The 15971-nt window shown below is 38.8% G+C and overlaps 1 protein-coding gene across 1 annotated transcript in view; it reads right to left on the minus strand.

Moving 5' to 3' along the window:
* LOC112963860 (catenin alpha-1) overlaps window positions 1-15971 on the minus strand; it is a gene marked incomplete at its 3' end in the record, with an annotated part of 83654 nt that overhangs the window by 14065 nt on the left and 53618 nt on the right. Inside the window, exon 9 of the mRNA XM_026061304.1 lies at window positions 2367-2459. Within this exon, the coding sequence (XP_025917089.1) occupies window positions 2367-2459 (93 nt within the window). The remainder of the gene's footprint in view (window positions 1-2366; window positions 2460-15971) is intronic.

Here is a 15971-nt window from a genome sequence, read left to right on the forward strand (position 1 = left end):
TCTATTTCAGATACAGCCTTTATAATTAACTCTGTAGATTGATTTCTGCAGAAATCGTTCTTAACCAGGAGCTCCCTCCTCCCAAAATGGCCTCTACATAGCTAAGCTTTTTAAGAGGTTATCTGGAGACTTACTCTAGTGCATTATACATCAGTTTGATCCTTCCAATAACAGCACTGCCTTGAATTAAATTTCATACATCGTATTTCAGTGTGACATTGATATATTCACTTTAGTTTCAAAGACTGTTGTAATTACTGATTGATTTGACTTATTCTGAGCCCACTATCTTCCTGGGGGAAAAAAACCCAAACTATCTAAGCAATAAAACTTAAATGCAGATAATGTTGGAGTAAATTTGTATTTTATGCCTAATTCAAAGGTTTGTTCAGCCCAGCCACCTAAAAGGATCCAAGAATAAGCAGTGCATCTGATCAGGAATACACTGTGAAATTATCAGATAATTGCCTTAAAAAATATACTGTGCTATTCTTTACATCTACAGGCATTTAGAGATTCTCCAGAACAGTCAACATTTGGGGCTGTTCAGTAACGCTGTATATGAGGATAACAGCGTGCTGCACTGCTTAGACTGGCATAAGACAAACTTACGTATTGTTAGGAGAAAACACAGATGCCATTTGTAAAACAGTTTAAACAAGTGCCCCTAATTATCTCTCAGGATTCACAACATATATAAATACTCAGAGCATTAAAGAATCAGCCGAAGAGCATGTAATGTAATATAAAAGCACTCTTTCAAGTGCTCTGAACATCTATAGTGTCATTTACTAATCTCTTGGTGACTAGCCTAAAAATCAAGGCAAACTGCGTGTCAGGGTATCAGACCTGTAGGCTTGGCAGTTCAGGTAAGCAACTTAGGTAAGGCTAAAATCCGTCAATTATAGCCCTTGTCAACTCATAGATAACATCAAATCAGGACTTCAAACGCATGTAAAATACATTATCCATAATCCTTGAAAAAAGGTTATAACATCTTTGCTTCAGTACTTTGAGAGGGAGTTACTCATTGATTAAAGTTTATTAGTTATTTCATGTTCACCTGACTATCATGAATTTTACTCTATAAACATGTAGGCTTATTTAAATAGGAATCTGTTGCAAAAGCAAAGAAAGAAAATAATAGTTTGAAATAAATGTTCTTTCAGGAAAGGGGTGGGAAAAAGCCCTTCGGGCTTTGACGACTACCAGAAACGTTCACATTCAAAGAAAGCTTAACCATCTTAAAACGGTAATTTCAGAAGTGTGAGCATTTGTTTGGGGGAACACACATCAGACATTCATACTCTTGGGGATAAGTACAAAATTATGATGCACAGGCTCCAGGCTCTGATCCAAGAGGGGGAACTGCAGAAGTTCCCCCCAGGATGAGAAAAGCTCCCACAGTGGAGACAGCAGAATAAGAAACTGGTAAAGAGATGAAGGCAAACAGCTTTGCAACTATGACGTACATTACAGCAGGCTCCACTGGAACAGCATTTAGTGCACTCTTGAAAGAAGAGCAATGTATGTTTTAGATCTGAACATCCTGTTGCTTTAAAAGTGTTATCCCAAGGATTAATAATGCACTGCAGTCTTCAGTGGCACATTCAAATATCTTAGTTGTGGACATTTATAAGATCAGGACTGCAACAACAAAAGAGGACAGTCTAGTGCTTATACGAACCTAATTTTCTTGACTGCATTAAAAAGTTATTAATTAAATGGTGTCTTAGTCAGATTCAAACTCCACATCAAAGCCAGTTTTATCTGATTCTAGTCCGTCAAGGAGATTTTTTTTTTTTTAACATATTTATATTATACTCAGGCAAAAAACAATTCTATAATTCATCTTATAACATATCCAAGAGCAGCAGTAGTGTCTTCACAACACATCTTCCTGCAACATGAACATGCAGTAAACCAGTGAAGCTTCACTGGTTCACTGTCTAGCAGGTTACTGAGAGAATGCCAAGTGAGATTAGAGGCATTATGTAAAAAGAGCCTGAAGAGCCATCCATATCACTAATTACTTTCTGCCACGTGTTCTTTTTTAAGTTTTGATGCCTACACCATTTTCAGCACTGAATTTCACTCTCTATGTATTTCTATTAAAGTCCGGTTTTGCGGATAATGCTGTAAAAGGATGCTAAAAGGACCAGCCAGAGATGTACCCTCTAATATCCCTACTACAACAGTTCTGGCCGCTGGGGGACTGCTAGGGAAATGGACCACAGAAAGAGGCCAGGCTCTCCAGCTCTCTTTCAAGAGCATCTCCAGCATTGCTGGAGACAGAGCACTGCGCTAAGTTGGACCACTTGCCCAACCTCCTAAGGCACGTCTTATGTTCTTACACCCTTCATTACCTGGGGACAGAGGGCTTCAAGCTGGCTGGCTGACATGCGAACCAGTTTCACACCTTCTTCATTATTTGAGATGGAGCAGGCCAAGTTGGCAACCTGTATCAGAGGTGGGAGAAAAACAAAACAGAACTGTTAGAATTGATTTCTATTTCCTGCTATAAGAAGCTTTTTACCCTCCACACACAATGACCAGTAGCCCTTCAAGAAATGCAAGCTCTCCACATTTTTTAATGATATTTGATCCGTCTCTAGCTGGCCCTCCATAAAATAAGAGTCATTCAAACAGGACAAACAGGTCTTCTTACCATTGATTCAGTTAAGTTCTCTCCAGTAGAAAGTACAAGATCATCATTAGCAACAGTTCAAGTAACAGTTAAAATGTTCATTCCAACTCAAGGGTGAGAAAGCAGCAATCACACAATTAAAAATAACAGCCTAACTCCCGAGCATCTGAGGATTAATTCTTCTAATGCTTGTAATAGTATGCACTCTCACTTTTTCTTAAAGCATTTCTTTATCATTCTTCATGCGAACGCTGAAGAACTTGGCAATATGCTTAGTGAGCAATTCACGTGTACAAGTGGTGCAAAGGCATACCAAAGCTCAAGCTGTATTCTTGATGCACACAGAGTGTACCTTAGCTACTGGATACAGATACTTGAATGCACTGGCTTAAACTACTTGATGTACTTCTTATTTAGTCAACGACTGCAGCATCAAACAGGTATTCCTCCAGCCCTCCATTGGTGCCATGATTCTGAATAAAAACATTTACTGTCGTCGGTGGTCTTGAAGTTTCGTCCACAATTCCCCAAAATCTGAACAGCATCTCAAGACGCTAAAACTTTACTCCGAAACCTTGACCTGCTGCACAGCAGCATCCTTAAGTAGGTCATCTTGAAACAGAAGACCTTTTATTAACAACTGCCTTTTAAGAGTACACAGGAAGGGGACAGCACAGAATTTTTCAGTAATTGAAGATAATCCTCATATTGGAGCTACTCTCAGGGGAAGGAAGTCTAAAGCAAGCTACATTTCTTAGTTGACAGGTGAATGACAAGCATGTTATTCTGAGCCACCTGAACACAGAAAGCTGTAAAAATAGTACCAAGTGCACTAAGATGAACACTGAGTACTGTCCTTTCAGAGACAGAGCAACCTCCAAAAAAAAAAAAAAAAAAAATCCAGTAAATGTGCACCATAAACCAGCATATAACACCATACAACACCAGTGAACCAGATTTCTCCATATACTTTCCTCTAAAAGCTGGAAAAATGCTATTCTCTAATTAAAAACTATCCCATGCACTTGTACACAAATCATTTTGAAAGAGTACCTGCAGCTAGATACTATGCTTTTTTCCCCCTCCCCAAGGCATTCCCTTACAACAGAGCTTACCACACGCAGAATACACTACTGCCCCAGAAACCATCAATCACGTGCCATTATACGCAAACGAAGTGCCTCCTCAATTCCGTTATTAATTTTAGGACCAAAGCAAGCTCCCACTGCAAAGCATGCAGTATCTTCCTCCCCTCAGTTCCAAATCAAGTTATAAAGGATATAAAGCTGTGAGCTCTCGAGAAGAGAAGGATGTTTCAAACACTGACTTACTAAGTAAACAGATGCAATGGCATATATTTGGATGAAAATAAACTGAAGTCAAGAGAAAGCCTGTGCAACATCAATATACCACAGATAAAACTGTGCCAGCTTCCAGAAGTATCCGTGTCTTACTCCTCAACTTTTTCTCCCCGCTAGTCTTCACAGGAAAGTGCTACATAYTAATAGCTAAGACTGAAGTTACGTTAAGTCTTCAGTTGATTGCAAAGTTGCAAAGTTTAAACCCAGCTCAGCAGAGGCTGATTTCTCTCTGTGCTCCATTACCACATTCACCACGRCCGTCTCAGACATGGTTCTCTTCTGCAAGGCACTTCCATGGGGGCGCTGGCTAAACCTAGAACGGCTTACTCTTGATCACGCCTTATCAGAAAGGGATTTTATTTTAAACGTGGGGTTTTCCTCCCCACAGATTTGCCGTACCTTAAATCCCTAGTTTACAGTCAACTGTGGTGTATTATACTTTTGTTTAGAGGCTCAAAAGCGAAAAGACAGCAAGATGCCATGATTTACAAGTCAAATAAAGATTTTGTTGTCGTTTTAAGCAAAAGCTATACTTTTGAGAAATATCAGTTTGCCAGTATTTTTACGGCCCATATTTTCATGTGGTTTCTGCATCCATGGCAGCAGCTACAGTTTCTAGAAGTGAGAAGAACACAAAGCTCTATTGAGCACAAGCCGAATAAAAACTTGTTGAAGCACTACAAAATCAGTCTCTCCAGTATCTGGAAATGTTGCATAGTTTCTCAAGCCAAATCCGATGAATCAAGAGCATACAATAACAGCACAGTCTGAATAGAGAGAATGAAGAAGTTCATAATTGAGTGTCCTCTCCACGGTATTATAAAATTGGGGGGTTTTTTGCACAGTCATTTTTGTACAGTCATTTTTCTTTTGAATACCTCGCTGATGGCAATTCTTCTTTAGGAATTACCCAACTGGGACTGCCAACCTTTATGAAAGGAGTGCGAGTGCTTCCGCGCCTGAGCTTCCTTGGCAGTTTAACACAACCCAATTGCTGGCTGCGCCATCACATCCTACCTCTGGYTCTCCAAAACTCAACACTTCATTTCGGCACGCTAGTCCAGAAGAAAGCTATTTGCTTTGGCAGATTAGTTTCTTCCTGCCAGATTAGCACACAAACTTCCCAGCAATTTGCTGAACAGCAGACCAGAGCAGAAACGTGGCAGCAGCGGGGATTACTTCAGCAAGCTATGGGACACAGCCTGAATTCACAGCAATGAAGCTTTTAATGCACCCATCTGCAGGCTGTTTCAACCTGTTGACAGTAACTCACACTCCTCTTAAAACTCAAAATTTAATAAATTGTATGTCAACTTATTAATCAAGTAGTAAATCACATTACAATTAGGTATTTTAAATTGTCACTAATTAGCGGGTGCTCCATAGCATGAATTCTAAAATTGCATTTAACAGCTGAGGTGGATGGCTGTATGATGAAGAAACTGAATTTTCAAAGTATCAGAAAATGCAGTTCATCAACAGCTCCTGCATCATGTCTGACAAATCACTTGAAGCTCCTATCTATGAGAAAAGGATAAAATACTCCTGTCCAGTTATTTGGCATGTACACATAATATGTGGCATTTTGTAGCCATGATGAAGACTAAATGTGACCAAATTTGTTTTAAAACAGGCACCTGGAAATCATATCCCTTTCTGAAACTTCCGTATAAAAAGGCGACACCTCAAGTAAACAGAAGTTGCATGCAAATCAAATGTAAATGAAATAGTTTCTCCATCTTTCCAACGACGTAGCTGACTGACATAGCAAGAGGTCAGATTTAATTTAGAAAGAACACTTGCGTTTGAGAGCAAAGGAGCTATTCAATTCCCGCTCCATTTGCTCATTCTTGCCATTCAGTATCATCAAGCCCCCTTACGCAAGCACTACTGGCACAGACACCAAAGGAGACAAAAAACCCTGCAAACAATGCAATCAGCCATAATGACCAATTTCTTGAAAAAAAAAAAAAAAGACAAATACACAGAGAGACGAAGACAGACTAGAGAAACGAGACTGACTCAGTTTACAAATAGCTCTCGTAGAACACACAGGCCCAATATTAAAAGCATCTTTTTGATGCAATATCAAGGCTCTTGCATTTTATAGAGTATACACCCATCTCCCAGACACTGCTTCATATATCCGAAAAGGCAGGACCGGCCCAAGGCTGCTGCCAGTGTTTGGATGAATGAGCTTAAATTTACCCCCCAGTGACAAATCCACCAAGCCTCAGTGAGAAAGGCAGAGATGCAGCCATTTCAACATGGATCCTTGCCATATACTCAACTAACAAACTGGTGCCAAGTAAAACTCAAAGCTTGAAGAACTTAGGAGGGAAGTGGGTTTTACACACACAAATCAGTTTTGGAAAATCATGTTTGATTTGTATTAACAGTGACAGAGTGTTGCAAGATGAGATGATGATGCCTTTAGAGGAGGCATCGCTTCACTGCTTCTCTCTAAAGTAGGCACCATCTCAGTGAGAAGAGTCAACTGGGTATAAGGTATTAACAAGAAGGTACGATTCCAATACAAAAGAAATTGGGGAAGGTTTTTGTATCATCTGCCATTGAGAGAGACTTCATCTCAAATTCTAGTTATTTTGCTTCTTCTGAATTTACTGATTTATTAGGGAAAAGTCACGATATTTCTAAAGAAATGTTTCCCTCAATTAGCAACAATTTGTCAACCTACACTTTTATTGTTTGCTGTTCTAAACAACCAGGCTCTTTGACATTAGGCAATTTTAACCTTTTTAACCTGATTTCCCCCCCACACACACACTTGAAATTTGTTCAGATAATGAATAAAGAGCAGTGTTTTCCATCGATTCCAAAACTGCAGCAGCCTCAACTACATGAGTTGGGATCATCATTACATTCATTAGATTACACCTTTGAAAATAATCAAGAAGTACTGCTACAGGTCTGTACTTGTTAAACTTTCTCTTTGCACTGAACATCTTAGCTTTGGTAAAGGACTTATTTTATATGGAAGTATCTACTAAAAGATTGACAAATTGCTTTTTCAATAAAAGACCAACCATGTCACTCAATAAAAGACCAACCACAAGAAAAAACGAACTAGAGTCTCCAAAACACAAAATCTTCCTTTCCAAGGGTTTCAAAGGCTGACACTGTAGGCTGTATTAGAATTTTTGCATTGTATACCTGCACTGACTTCAAAGAATCACCACCAACTTTTTCCACCTTGTTTACAGGTCACTTTTAGAAGAGCTTCTTCAAGAAGTCAAATGTGTAAAGCCCTCTTTTAGATGGGTGCTGGACATGACCATCCAGCAATTGCATAATCCAAAAAAGCAGGTTCTGTAATTCTTTATTAATGCATGATTTATTTAACAACGTCTGAGCCTGTCTCCGCCACACAACATTGTTATAAATAAGGATTATATGTTACTATGCAGGAGACAAACATATATTAATTGAATTTTAAGAGTCTGACTACACCTATTTAAAACTGCAGATGTAAAATCAGCATTCCGAAAGTACACGAGTTTTTAGATGGTTTTCCTACTGAAAAACTTAACAATTCAGTTTAACGTTACCCAGAATCCTCTCAATTAATGCTCACAAATCTTTACGCAAAAATAACAGGGAAACACAGTTTCACTATATATAGACAATTTGGGAATTTCAACAGCATGGAAACAAAGATTTTCAAAGGTGTTAGTTTCTGGCATTTTAATTTCCAGTGAAATTTCAAAATGTTATCTTCTTGCTCCATTTTTGTTATTTTATACTACAATTACTCTGGGAATGAAAATTCTCACTTTTGAGCATGGAAAAATTGCCCATTTTAAATGTAAAAAAAAAAGGAATGGACAAACAACCACTCAACATTTTCCCTTTAACGACCTGCTGAAGAAATTGTATCTGATATCCTCACAAAATTCAAGTTCTCCCAGCACATCTAGTTTCTTCCTGCCCTGCATTAAGAAAGAGGTCCAGATTCACTTCCTGATGGTCAAAGCCTGTGAAGGTTCATTTGCTGGCAGGAATGAATGTCCCAGCCAAAGCAAGTGGCAACTGAGGACTCTCTGAAGAGATGCGTCAACTATGTAATTTCCATCCCTCTTGAAAGAAAGGCTTTTATTATTCAGTAAGTCCACATATTTATTAATTCACTCATTGACTATAATATTCAAGAAACATGTGAGCATTGTAAAGTCCAGTCCTAACAGGCATCACACGGGGGGGGGAACCTGCATCATATCTACAAGTTCTATAAAATCACCAGTTTTGGAGCAGCATGGGCCTTTCTGAACTACACAAAACAGTTTCACCACTTTAATGTGCGGAGGGATGGCAGAGAGGACTTTTGGTTCAAGTCCATAGAGCCTTTGGAGCAAGTTATTGGGTGTCATCCTGTGATTCTAATGACTTCAGGAGCTGCAAGTGGCTGCAGCTCCGCAGAAGGTACATTTCAAAAGCTCGTTGTGGGCAACAATCACAATATATTAAAATAGTAAAAATCTTAAAATCAAATGAGCCACACATATAGAAAAACTCTAGACATAAAGACTGAGGGGAACTGCAGACTAAAATTGAAATAACCACTGTTTGTAGAACTCTGCAAACTTATGATTATTCTTATGCCGAAGACGAGAACAATTTTAATTTCAAGCTTCATTATAAAATCACAGAGGGGAAATTTTCAGCCAGATGGAAAAAAACTGGCATGCAAAATATTTTCAGACTTCAAAAGATGAGAGACAATGAGAAACAGGGAGTTCAGGTGTTTTTTATTTCAACCGACTGACAACTGAAAGAACAAACAGGCATCACAGACTTAAGACACTGGGTATTTTCTGCTTCCTTACAATATTCGAGCAACAGCTTAATATTTTCAGAGGTAACATTCTTTTTGGATGATCAAATCTCAAAACTTATAGCTGGCATATTGGGTCTGTATGCATAGAAGTCTAGTTAAGGAAGAAAGCTTTGAATCTGACTCTCAATATAAGCAAGCTGTCTACAAATACCTCTCCAGCTACTGTGTGCTAGTCTAGGTATAGCTGTCCTGCAAAAGCTCTGCTCAACGCTGCTGAGTTCTTCCCATGCTTGGAGAGGACTTCTTTCTCTGACAGAGTGTAAACCTCGAGTGTTGTCAGAGCTTCTTAGAGAAAGGCAACTTTCCAAGTAGCTGGGCAAAACCAGAGTTTGCACATCATGACAAATTGAACCGGGTCCCATTTGCTGAGAAGCCAGTGCAGAAGGCAGAGTGCTTCTAGCTCTTTGCCAACAGCAAGGCATTTGTCTCAAAAAAGGGGGAGGGCGCTGTCTGAAGGGGACTAGTATATCAGTAGCATAAAATATATCCACAGCAGGAGAGTACTACCCATACAGGTATACCTTTATTTCTGGATTGGTAGATTATCCTTTTTATCGACTTGACCTGGAGGACATAGCTAGCAAAGGAGCACCAGTGCATCATGTGGGCAATGTGCCCCTCACGGATGCAGCCGTAACAGCAGATGTCTGTTTGGCATAATAATTATTCTTTCCTCACACAAAGAAGCTAAATTGATAAAATGTTGTTATAACTTTAAAACACACAAGTCTTCCTTAGCTACCATGACAGAAATCACACCTGTGGTACATAGTTTAGATATGACACTAGCCAAAAACTTCCAAAGCGAATCCTCATGTTAGATGCTTCTTAACACCACAAACATTCTTCTTTAAAATAAAAGTGTTCCTAACGGTGATATTTGGATGGTGCCTGAAAAAAAAAACTGTATCAAAAAAGCCTCTACACTTATCAGACAAAATGGAAATCAGAATTCTCTCCTATCTCATTTTGCCTTTCACTCAGATCATGTTGCAGTATGATCTTCCCAAAGGCTTCCAACTTGGTGCCTACCATTAGCTGTTTAAAACAGTTTCTGGTGGTTCAGACAACTGTTCATGGCAAGTTTAATGGGAATTATAAGTACATTAGGCTCTTGAAGAAGGCAACAAAGTAGTAAAAGGAATGAGCACTACACAGGCAACTCCTTCATGACATTACATGACTAATATTCCAATATTGCTAATGAATAAGATGATGATGCACCAATGCCATTACTTATATTATTTAAACATTTATGACGCATCTATAAATGCTGTATCCAAAAAGCTACTAAAAATGCTGTTAAAATTAAAAGATTCAAATGTCTGAAAGAGGAAGTAGTTCAGGCTTTTTACCAGCCTCTAAAAACATCACATCAACAGCACCAATATTCAACTGTACTTACATTTCTGACATCTTTTATAGATTTTTCCTTCCCTACCAAATGCTTCCATCTGTTTTCCAAAGGAAAAAGGAACAGAAGAAATAACTGGGATGAGAAAAGGACATTAATATATTTGCCAAACCATAGCCTCCAACTCCTACCAGTCTAGCACTACAGCCTCCAACTTCTACAGCCTCGGCATCTCCCTTGGCCCAAGCGCCACGTTCTCAAGTCATGCAAAACAGTAACATAACAAATGCTCCTATAGAAAAGACAGGGCAGAAATGCCTCTTCTTCATTCGACTGCAGCAGCAAACCTGGATGATTTTCAAATAATGTCCCCAAACACCCCAATCACTATCCATACGTCAAGGTTCGACTTCATCTTTGACCACTTCATTTCTCCATTAGTTTCCGTGTCAGATTACTAATCACCTTGGTCCCTCCATGCATATTATTTCTTTCCAGTTTTCATAGTAAATATCCTAAGGTTTGTGTTCCTACTCCTCCTTCTCTCTGATTTTTAATCTATACCACCATTTTATAGACCCTATCATACATAATTTAGTAGAGTATTAGAATATCGGCCTCAAAAAACTTACAAGAACAAAAGTTATCCTATTAAAAGGTCACTTGCTTTTATTTATGATGTATTAAATAAGTATATCCAGTTTTGYTGGAAAATGGATGAACGGTTATTTGCTGAGGCTTTCCTACTTTACTGATTATGAATGTGTGTAGGGAGGGCACATTCTACGAGCAGAACTTAATTTATTTATGACTTAGTTGACTAATAAAATGAACTTGCAAGGAAAGTGCATCACTTCTGGAAAAGTGTCAGATTTTAGAGGGCATATTAGAATTATACTGGTCATTTGCTGAAGACATTTGTTTTAAATTGCTGCCTGGGTTATCCATAGACAAATTACAAAAAACGTGCCTGTTCTTTGGAAGAGATACTTTGCTATGCATCTTAAAATGGGAAATTATTCTTTAGTTGGACCAACTCTGCCTCTCCTCTCCAGACCATAGCGTCCAAGGACATTTCCATTGTAATACATACTTATTGTCAAAATAAAAGCAAGTAAAAAACAAACTTTAGTTTGCAGGGGGGCTGGGGTTCTTCTAAATTAGATTACTGAACTGGAAAAACGGGTGCTGAGATACCATGGTAATGATTGATAATGACTCTAGCCTGGTAAATGCCAAGTTTAGAGAGACTGACGTACCCAAAGATTCAGAAGAGCGTTCCAAGTCAATATTTGATTCTGATGTCAAGCGCTATGCTTTCTCTGGGTGCTTTTCACCCAAGATGCATGCCTGTCTTTCTGCATTGATACATACCTTAGTTCACATTTTAAGTCCCTCCACAGTACCTTTGATATTAAAGATGAAGAAAGAATAGCTAAGGAATGAGCAAAACCAGTCCACTCACACCTTCAAAAATGCTAATTTTATGAAGTTTATACAAAACTTTGTCCATCAGTTGAATAACAGATAGGCAGGAAGATCTTGGGAGACCAAATTATTTCTGGACACTTTCAACCCATCCTTCATTTTTCATAACTATATAAGAGACAGAAAAAGTGCATACCTTTTATAAGACAGATAATTGTCTATGCCCAAGTAAGCTATATCTCAAAAAACATAGGACTGGCAAGCCTCAGTTATTCAAAATCTTTGTTTTGTTTGAAGCCATTCTCTAGGTGCCCAAAAGCTAGTTATCATTTTAAACCTCAAACTATGTTTTATCCATTTCAGATGTTTTAAAAGCTTTTCACATGTTAAAAAAATACAGCAGTTTGGCTCACTGAAGAACATATAGTCTGCAAGTATGGGCAAATCATGATGAACTGTAATGAAAGTGTCTAAGTATGCAAAGCTTTTAGCTTCTGGAGAGTGATATTTTTAGATTAAAGTCTGAAGAATTATTCTAGAATACAGGGCTAGACAGTCAGGGTAACAGAAGGGGAAAAATCTCAGTGAGAGGCTACAAATAACGTATGGAGCTGTGAGTGCCCAAATGTGATTCTTTCCAAGCAAGCAAATTTGCAGTCTACATCTGTTTGAAGGTTTTCACTGAAGATGGGAAAAATCATCTCTCTATACCCAAGATACAACCTAGTGCATAAAAAAGGCAGAGAGTAGTCCTTTCAGATAAATTAAAGCAACTGTAAAAACTGATGCTCATGAAACATCGAGAGCTTTCAGCTTTCTGGTTTCTCTGAGACACTTAAAAATAAAAATTTGAGAAACAATTAACACTGAACTCATTCCTGTAAGACAAGGTTATTTACTTTAAGTTACAAATTCCCTCTTTCCAAAAAGTTCTTCAGCAAGCAAACAGCTATTGCAAGCTTTTACCTGGACTCTCATCTGCCTTTACCCATGTAATTTTTTTCCTTCAAGGTCTGAGAAACCTTCTAATTAAAACTACATAGTACAATGCGATGACAAGTCAACAACCTAATTTCTAATTTTGCTGAAGCATTCAATAGTGTAGCTACAAGTTTCTGCTYGACATTTATGGCCTTTTTACTTTCTAGAGAACAACTACAAGCACCATTATCGTGGCTATAGCAAGGTGCATGAAGACAGCTTGTGCGTAAGACCAGGACAAATGAGAAGTCGGTAAGGTGCTGAGCAAGATCATTGCAAATAAACACAAAGTTTCAGGACAGTTTAGTTTCTGAGGAGAGACCTTACATCTAAAGATACCATGTCTTTCCTCAAAAGAAGACAAAGTTACAGGTTTGAAAACCAGGGCTACTTTATCCAGCATATAACAGCATCATAAAAAAATGCTGGGACACGAGTATGTAATTTACAGTTGTAGTTAGCAACACTTTCATAGTTCATGAGTAAATTTAACTTTCTCCTGCACTGGTTCCCAAAATGCTGTGTCTTTTGTTATCCTCGTGTACTGCATTTAAATCAGCTTCTCTATTCCTGAATTAAGCTCCTTTAACAAGACCCAGGAAGAGTACTAGCTAGTTAATGGACTGTTAGCACACAGCAATTTTGAAAGCTGTTTTTGAAATGTATTATTCAACATAGAGGAATCAAGACATTTTACTATTTACTGTTTTTCAGTTTTCAAAAAGCAGGATAAGGGAGCTAAGTATTTTACTGAGAGGGAAACAAATTAAATGGAAGCCCTTTGGGACACTGATTCTCTGTGGCTTATCTAGGAGATATGGACCCACCAGGCAAATCTGATTTTTGTGGCCATTACATCTTTCGGTCAAATCCGATCGTCTAGGTTTTAGGCACTACAGAAGTAGACAGCATTCTGCAACCAAGAAGGGAACATTTAAAATAAAAATACTCAAATCATGGGCTTGCCTGTGCAGCTTATTAATGCTATGAGGGCCCATAAACACTCTGTTCAGGCCAGGAGCAACAAGTCTTCACGCTAACCCAAGCACAGAAGCGTCGAGCCCTGGCCTGGCACTTCCACCGCTCCTGTCTAGTGAACACTTGCAATAGCTCAGTGTCAAAGAATATATTGCAGTCCCCTCTAGTGGCTGGTTTACAAGGAAAGCAGCACTTACTCCTTCAGGTCAAAGGACAACGGTCTATATTAAATCCAAGGTGTAAAGCTATTTACTAATTCAGATGGGGATCCTCCGAGTTACCTACTGCAGAGCGCGTCCCCTCCATGCATTTCCTGCCTTTCCTTAGCACGTGGGAAGGGACAGGTGCTGTTCTACATTTAAAACAGAGCGGTTTGTCCATCACAGCGTGATGCACAACACAACTCTATTCTGCACCGCAGCTGGTCTGTCACATTTGATGTCTTGACTCACTCAGCGTATTTCTGAGGGTAGTTATGATAAACTACCAGGCACACTTCTGCTGCACTGAAAACAGGTGGAAGCAATCACTCCTAATCTCCCTAAGTGTAACATCATCTGCTCTGCTCTTACATAGTCTTCATTGCTTCTCCAGATACCCGCGGCTGAGTTTTCCAGCCAAGAGCGGAATCGCACAGGAACTCACAAAAATCATTCGCCATTCTGACGGAGGCATACAGAAACGTTAGAAACGCAACCCAGCCCTCACCTGTCTTCCTTTACAGTGAATTTGACATCACGTACGACTCTGCAGTGGCTCTCCACCCCTAGAGACAAGGGCTCTGCAGGCGTTGCATAAAGCTCTCTACTCCCCTTCTGTGCAGAGAGAGAAGCTAGGCATATGCATCAATCCATCTGCATTCATGGAAGAGGTTTATAAGCTATCTCAATCACGCTAGTCTATAGCTAGAGTTACATCTTAGACAGCAAAAGCAATAAGCAAACCTCCAAAAGGTTGTTGCAGCAGCATATCATTTTAGCAGAACCCTTTGATGCCAGTCGGAAATGTTGTTTAACACGTACTTTCACGGGAATATTCTTTCGTGAAAGACAGAATGTTTGGCAGCAGAAAGGTTCTGGAAAATTAATTTGCAGCTTGGTATTTTACACACAAGGTGAGGTCAGTCAAAACTCTTCTTACATGCCGATGACAGCTATCCACTGCTCTTCAGAAGGCAGGCGTACTGTGAGCAGAACCAGGAATGACGGCTCACCTACTGAGGGTGGCAGGGAAGCCAGCTGATAGAATATGCAGCAGTGCAATGAGTCCTTTGCAACTATGCTGATAAAAGCCTTGCGTGGACACCGCGTTGCACTAAAGAGCCTCAACTGTAACTACAGTCAGGAAAAAAACCTCTTACTGATGTTTGATAAGTCTTATTCTTGAAGCCATTTAAATCTGTCAAGTTGTGTGAAAGTATTCAAGATGAGCCTAACAGATGCACAGACTCAATTACAGTACAACAGCAGTAAAACTAGGAGAGCAAAAAAAATTTTAACTGGTATCTGACTCTTTACAGATGGCTACCGAGGTTAAAGTCAGCTGGTTCCTCAAAGTATATGTAAGCACACAGAAAGAATTTTTGAAGTTTATTCCTAATGTCACTTTTCTTACACAATAACTGTAGAAGTTTGCTCTCTGGCATTTAGCCTAAACACGCACAAAAACCACAATGTGAAAACTACAGCAATAGGATAAGGTTACCAAGATGAGTTCATAAAAGCACGGCATGAACTTAAGTTTCTCTTCATAAATGCAGTATCTGTTGCAAAACGATTAGCTTTAATGGCTGACTAATGGATTTTAATTAAGACAGGTCAGTCTCATTTACGTTAATCCTCCTAGAGATTAGTTTTATAGTTTGGAGTAAATTCAGTTTGATGACCTTTGTTTCTTTATTAGAAAAAATGGCAAGGATTGATTTGGGTTATTACTGGAATTTTTTTTGTTTGTACATTTGCTTGTTCGACACATACACAAGCAGCTGTTCATTCTAGAAAGTTTCACACTAAAGTCCTGTTCAAATGCACTGTTATTTTACCAAGGGAAAAAACAACAACAACAACAAAAACGCTCCAAACTTCAAGCAACAGGTCAGATTATACAGCAGCAAACTGATGCCAGTCTCCCTTCCTCCATATCTTTTTCCATCTCCAAATCTTTTTCCATCTCCAATTAACAAAGCAAAGAGARGTAAGAGCATAATAATACTCTCATGCTACATAACCTCTAAGATTGCATGAGCTATTTAACAGTAGCTGCTTCTTTTTAATAATCCCTCAATTTTAATTATTTAAAAGGTATCTAAACACAAGTTTGTTACAAAGTTTGCTGTTTGTTTCAACACAATTGAAAAATGTGTTTTGC

This window comes from Apteryx rowi, unplaced genomic scaffold (assembly GCF_003343035.1).
Source record: "Apteryx rowi isolate R43461 unplaced genomic scaffold, aptRow1 scaffold_18, whole genome shotgun sequence".
Classification (NCBI taxonomy): domain Eukaryota; kingdom Metazoa; phylum Chordata; class Aves; order Apterygiformes; family Apterygidae; genus Apteryx; species Apteryx rowi.